At 37.1% G+C, this 7,140-nt stretch overlaps 1 protein-coding gene across 2 annotated transcripts; it reads right to left on the reverse strand.

The window, feature by feature from the left end:
• Positions 1 to 843: 843 nt before the first annotated feature.
• LOC136201309 (uncharacterized) lies at positions 844 to 3,099 on the reverse strand. 2 transcript variants are annotated; one of them, XM_065991953.1, is made up of 3 exons: positions 2,943 to 3,099; positions 1,712 to 1,885; positions 844 to 1,627 (listed from the first exon to the last, which is right to left on the reverse strand). In XM_065991953.1, exons 2-3 carry the CDS (start codon positions 1,859 to 1,861, stop codon positions 995 to 997), a joined length of 783 nt encoding a protein of 260 aa, XP_065848025.1. In that variant the 5' UTR covers positions 1,862 to 1,885; positions 2,943 to 3,099; the 3' UTR covers positions 844 to 994. The 2 variants fall into 2 exon arrangements, with proteins under 2 accessions (XP_065848025.1, XP_065848024.1); XM_065991952.1 differs by having other exon boundaries at positions 1,712 to 2,026; positions 2,943 to 3,094.
• Between the last annotated feature and the right edge of the window lie 4,041 nt (positions 3,100 to 7,140).

A 7,140-nucleotide genomic window follows, 5' to 3' on the forward strand; every position in this document is an offset into this window, starting at 1 on the left:
CACACGGGAGATGAAAGGCAGATGACTTCACAGCAAGAAAAACGCAAAGAAACGGAAGACTTCAACAGCTAGAAAAACGCGGAGAAAATGAAGATTACAGCAAGAAAAATGCACAGACAAGCAGCAAATATATCATATAGGAGAAGGAAAAGTCGTGAGAGAAAGCAACGGTTATATATTATGTTTTTTTATCAAAATTTTCTAATTAAACCATCTCTTTTAAAAAAATTAAGAAAAAACCCTAAATTGTTACAATTTTTTCCCTGCAACCGTATCCCAAGTCACAAAAAAAAAATGCAAGGGACACGTTTTTGCCGTGTCGGACACAAATTCGGCCGTTAGTCCGACACCGCCACGCCGACCCTGGGGAAGAGTCCGTGCTTCATAGATTTATACCATTTTCAGATTTAGTAAGAACAAAAATAATTGATCTTGTCCGCAGATTGCTACATATACGCGGTTGCAGCAAAAGAAATGAACTTAGATCTGAATGTTCGGAAATGACTAAATGATGAAGATTGGGTTGCAGCTGCTTTTCTACGGATTTAGAGTTACGATAAGTATGTGAGTTATCGTTTTTGTGTTAGTTATACCTTTCCTCACTTCTTTTTTCTCTTTGTAGTCTTTTTCTTCCACTCGTAAATCTTGTATTTGCTTTAGCATACACTTATATGAAGTTTTATCCTTTACCGTTTTTTTTTTGTACCTATATCTTTTTAATCTATTGAATAATATAAGCATTTTCATATAAAAAAACATAGATCTCTTAAAAATTATATTAGATATACACAATTTGTTATAATGTAAATGATAGTGTGTATCTTATATTAAATAAAAAAAAAATACCACTAAATTGATTTCTTATTAAATGATAACATATCTAATATCACATTAAAATACCAATTTGTTTCATATCTGGCATGCACATTTTGAAAGGTACATACACTTTAAGCTTTTAATAAAACTCTAGAATACTAGTGAAGCAATACATCTTTTAGATGTTGAGCTTACCTGCAAGCATGTAAGTTTTGAAGATGACATTTAAAACTTTATGAGAGCCACCCCAAGCAGTCTCAAAGCTGTTAATAACATGTTGATTCAACAAATCAACCCCTTTTTCCTTAGCAATACTAACAGCAGACCATGAATTGATCAGCCCAATGAATCCCTCAAATGACATTTCTTTATTCAAGTCCAAAGTTATTGGCTCTCCCTCAGACCCAACTCCAACACTCTCAAATGGAAATGGCAATGTTTTATAACAATCAAATGCATATTTGGCTTTTGGGTGTTGAAAAGGAAGTGACTTTTCATAGAAATCCCACATCAATGCATCAAACTCTGGGTTCACTTGAATGATATTGTATGTCCAAACAGCAATAACACCTCCTGGCTTTTTCAATACTCGTTTAACCTGAGAGTAAAATCTTTCCAAATCAAACCAATGTATTGCTACTGATACTGTCACCAAATCTACTGAATTTTCGCCCCCGATTAATCCCACTATTTCGTCATCAGACATTGTTGATGGTGTGTGCAAGTATTCCACTTTCGGATGAGGTGTTCCATGCTTCAATTGTTCTTCGCTTATATCTGTTGCTATCACTTTATCATAGTGTTCCGCAATCTGCACATAAAACAGCAGTTCCGTTGCTTTATTTGATTTCAAAATCAATTTAAATTAGTAAAGAGAGAAAGGAGAAAGACGAACAGAGATAGCAGCTTGGCCATTGCCTGTGCCGGCGTCCCAAGCTAAAGAGTGCTGAGGGGTAAGAGCCGCGAACATTGAGAACCATTCGCTTGGAAATGTTGGCCTCGCATCCGCGTAAATGGCTGCCTGCTTGTCATACAAACCTGCCATTTTCTCTTCTCTTTCAGATCCAATCTGTATTATGGGTTTTGGAAATCTTTCACTGGTGAGTTGTGAATGTGATTATCACCATCCATTTTATAACCAACAACATCTCAATGTTTCAGCATTTAACTTTTCTTTAAAAATCCCATAAAAGAAGACGGCAAATTTGACCTGCAATAATGAAAGTGACCAAATATGATTTGGCCTCTTATGTAAAAATGCCTATCTATATTTTGTTCAAGTCGCTTGTGGCCCTAATACAACTATTGATACTGAAAACTTGTACTTAGAACAATATATCCTCCAATAAAAAGGAATTCATATCAGTTCATACCTGATTCGCCTTAAGAAATAAATGTTTGATTGCATGTATTAATCCGAGAGTGTTGTAAATTTTTTCTTTAAATACTCGATTCTAAAACAGAGGGCGAGCCTTGACGCAACGGTAAACGTTGTTGTCATGTGATCAAGAGGTCACGGGTTCGAGTCTTAGGAGCGGCCTCTTGGAAAAAAAAAAAATTTGGCAGGGGAAGGTTTGCCCCCAGCGCACCCTTGTGGTGGGGCCCTTCCCCCGGACCCTCGCTTAGCGGGGCTGCGTAGTGCACCGGGCCGCCCTTTACTCGATTCTAAAACAAAAATTGTGCAATATAAAGTACCCCTAATCTCGCAGTACATAGAACCAACATCAGATTTATGCAAAAGTAAGGCCAAAACGATTTCCAGGAAGATTTTGCAATCTGAATCCTATAGTCTTATAATCAAACGACTCATTAGACTATACGAGTTGAAAAGTAGCATTTTCCTATCAAATTATTCAAACCCCCAAATTAGAAACAAAACACCCAAATTCAAAGCATCAAATTCTCAGATCTCTAATTATCGGACTTGCGTAAGATAACAGGCAAAGTCTGGATTCAGACTAATTAGTATTACTTCTAGAAGATCGATACAACAAATTAGTAGTTAGTTCTAGAAGATCGATACAACAAATTAGTAATTAGTTCTAGAAGATCGATACAAGAATTAACAAATGAACGAAACTTATCCACAAGGAAAATAAAATTCGATTCGGAAAATAGTTGCTGACCTTGTTATATACTTCAGAGCGGAAAGATCTAACGATCGACAAACCGATCCAGGCGAAAAGTCAAATGCAGAAGCAGTGAAAATTCTTCAGAAAATTTCCAATTCATGTCTAGTGCGTACAGGTTGGTTTTGGTATATACAGATTTACCCAGCTGTCCCATATCTAATGGCCGTTAGGACTGCTCAGATATCCACACAATAAATTGTATAAGTACTCGCAGAGTAATTCTTCCCGCTAATCAAATGTTTTAGATTACATTATTAAGTTTGACGAGAATTAAATATATTTTCTATCTTTAAAAAATATTATATTTACATATTGATAAAACGGTCAAATCGGATTACTGCGGTGTAAAATGGACTTAAACGTCAATTTAATTCATAAATTATCAAATTAGTGAAAAAAGAAAAGTGAAATGTCCGACGTATGATTTATAGTTTTGGAGGAGTTGTGTTTTATCGATAAATTTTTTATAAACAAAAATGATATTGTTTCTCAATTGTATCACCATAAGAAGTTAAAGATGTAATTTAAAATACTGTATTTTATTAACAGATATATGTGCATCTATTTGTAAAATTTTAAACCACATTGATGTGTTTGGAAATAAAGTAACTCGCATGCATTATTTTTATACTTTTTCCAATAATAAATTATCTCATGCTCGTAGGAAAAGAAAATTAAATCTGAATATCAAACTTAAAAATATTTTATTTTCAATATATTTTAAAATTATAAGAAACAAAAATCTACTAATTGATATGTAATTAGTACAGAATATAAAAGCATGATTTCTATTTATTTTTTTAATAATGTATGAAATTCGTCCAACTTGTTAACTGTAAAATTGAATCATTTTAAGTACGGTTGTTATTAGTTGCCAGTGTCAGAGTATTTGTCTACTTTCACTTTTCTTTTTTTAAATAATGCAGGGATTAGTGTGACTGCATTATTGATTATTCTTATCCATATGAATATAAATTATTTTTATATGGTGAAATACTTATTCTAAATCATTATATCGTTAATTTTGTATACTTTTACTGTAATTGCCTCTTTGCGAGAGAATAAAAAAGTTTTTTTAGTGACTAAAAAATAACTAGGGATTTGAGAGGTATCTATGGGAACACCCATGACAGAAACCAATGTTAAGGTGCTGTTTGATAAAACTGAAAATTAAGTACTGAAAAAATAAGTACTGGATTTTAAGTGCTGAAAATATTACATGATTTAATTTATATAAAAATATTAGTTGATAATGCTTAACTTAAAATGTTAAGTTAAATATTTTAACTTGTAAAAAAATGGTTTTTAACTTAATTAACTAATTTAAATGGTGGAGAAACAACCGTTATCAAACATATTTAAATTAAATAAGTGCTTAACATTTTAATTAAAAAAAAAACAATGAAGTGGTTTATTAAATCAGGCCTAAATCTAATTATAAGGGAATGGTATAAAAATGGTTTCCTTATCTTGAATCCAACCTTATAGGTTAATTACCACACTGAAAAACATTTATGGGGCGACAAAAAGCGCCCCAAAACACTTACTAAAAATATTAATTATGTAGTTTTAATTTAGAAATCTCACTTTTATTATGTTCTTTAAATCCTTTCTACTTTTTTTTTTTTTTTTTGTAGAAAAGGAAAAGAAAAATGAATAACAACAAACTACCCAGGAATTAGCCTAGGGAAGCTAACCCCAATCCTATCTTTTAAGAGAAGATGAGAGATGAAACTAGGGGAAACAGGAAGGGTAGTAACGCCTAACGTCCCTTCATGGCCCGCCGCCGCCAAGCGATCAGCAACACGATTCTGCTCTCTAAAAATGTGTCTGAACTCTACGAACTCAAAGGAGGAGCAAAGCCTTATAATAGCTTTGATGAGGTTGCGACTGTTAAGACCCATAGAATGATTCTCAGAAATCATTTTGATTGCTTCCAAATTATCAGACTCCACAGAGAGCCTCTTAACACCCAGCCTTTTAGCAAGATTGATTCCAGTAAGAATAGCCCAGAGCTCCGCAGAAAAGGAAGAACCCAACCCTAAATTCTGAGAGAACCCAGAAAGCCAGACGCCCCCTACATCTCTAAGCACACCTCCAGCCGCAATCTTACCGTTACTGAGGCAGGAACCATCAGTATTCAGCTTCACAACCCCCTCTCTTGGCCTGCTCCATCCCACGAGATGGACATCACAACACTGAGAGGCTCTGGCAAGGGACTCTCCTTTGAAACTATCGATAATAGAGAAAATTTTTTTCGAGAAGAAATCAGCTAAGTTTGTCATAAAAACAGTTTTATCTCCAAAAATCTCCTCGTTTCTCCATTTCCAAACTTGGTGACAGATAATAGCAAAGAAAATGTCACCATGCTCCATGTATGGAAGCAACTTTCCTCTAACACCATCAGAGAACCAGTCGACCTCAGAATGTGCCATGAAGGAAGAGAAAATATGGTGTGGGAGAATTTTCCTCCAAACCTCTTTACTATTAGAGCAATCTCTAAGAGCATGGCACAAAGTCTCAACATGGCCTCTGCATCTACTGCAAGCTCCAGAATCAGCCAAGTGCCTTCTGTGCCTATCCGAATTAGTAAGAAGCCTGTCCTTAACGCCCAGCCACAGGAAACTCCTAATACGGAAAGGAACTTTAAGGGTCCAAATCGACTTCCACACATCCGAGGGAGGATCAGATCTAAAGAGAGAGAAAGCTTCAAAGGCCGATTTGCAAGAATAAACTCCATTGTTAGTCAGCGCCCAACAGTGCCTATCCAAGTCTTCCTCTTGATTACTCACCTTCACTCCCCGCATTCTAAGGAGAGTCTCAAGGCTAAAGAAAGTATCAAACTTTGACCAGATCCAGTCCCCTTCCGAGTCAACCACATCGGCAATCCTCCAGTTGCGTATATCACTAGGCGGGGGGGAAGAACACACCTCAATTAACGGTTTATCCCCAATCCAGTTATCAAACCAGAAACTAATGGACTTACCATTCCCCACCTCCAGGCCAACTCCCGAGCAGAACTCATCAAACACAGCACTAAGTCCTTTCCAGAGGAAGGAACAATTAGCAACTCTCTCTTTCGGGCCCCCGAAGATTTTGTCTTTCCGATACTTACCACAAAGGAGGCGAACCCAAAGAGAGGAGGGGTTTTGCCACATACGCCAAAGGAGTTTCATTAATAAAACTTTATTATTGTCCTTTGCTTTCCTAATACCCAGACCCCCAGAATCTTTAGGCTGGCAAACCTCACTCCAAGGCACAAGATGGATCTTCCTGCCCTCCGCAGCTTCCCCCCACAGGAACCTACGGTTAATCTTGTCAAGATCATTAAGCACAGGATCCGGAAGCTTACAAGCCTGCATGATGTGATTGGGAGCAGCACAATTAACAGATTGAATTAACGTGAGGCGGCCAGCGAGAGACAGAGTCTTGGCTTTCCAAGTGGCACACTTCGAATTAGCTTTATCCAAAGTCTCTTTGAAGGAGCCTTTAGACACACGCTCACTATGGAGGGGAACGCCCAGATACTTCCCAAGAGAATCAGTAAGAGGAATACCTGAGAGATCACTTAATCTCTTACAGACTCTCTGATTCATATTCTTAGAGCATATCATCCTAGATTTCTGGATATTAAGCTTCTGCCCAGAGGCCGAACAAAAACAATCCAGAATATCCATAATGACTCTCAACTGCTCCTCATTACCCTCAAGAAAGATAAGGACATCATCTGCAAAGAATAAGTGAGTCACCTGGGGACAGAAGCTGTTGATCGCCACAGGGTGGAAACTCCCATTATCAATCGCATCCTGAATCAGGTGAGAGAGCCTCTCCATAGCAATAACAAAAAGGAAAGGGCTCATAGGATCCCCCTGACGGATTCCTCTGCCCGGGGAAAATTCCTCCGACATATCCCCATTGACCATAACTTGAAACACAGGAGAAGAAATACATACCTTAATTAAACTTCTCCAGCTGTCCGGGATTCTAGCTCTCTCAAGGCTCTCCATCAAGAAATCCCAATTAATTCGATCATAGGCCTTCTCTAAATCCAGCTTCAGAGCCACAATGCCTTTCCTCCCCTTCCTAATCTTCATCGTGTGGACCATCTCTTGGGCGATCACCATATTATCCATCATTTGTCTACCAGGCACAAAGCTACCCTGATTCTGACAAATGATCGCAAGAAGAATGC

Source organism: Euphorbia lathyris, chromosome 7, assembly GCF_963576675.1.
Source record: "Euphorbia lathyris chromosome 7, ddEupLath1.1, whole genome shotgun sequence".
Classification (NCBI taxonomy): Eukaryota; Viridiplantae; Streptophyta; class Magnoliopsida; order Malpighiales; family Euphorbiaceae; genus Euphorbia; species Euphorbia lathyris.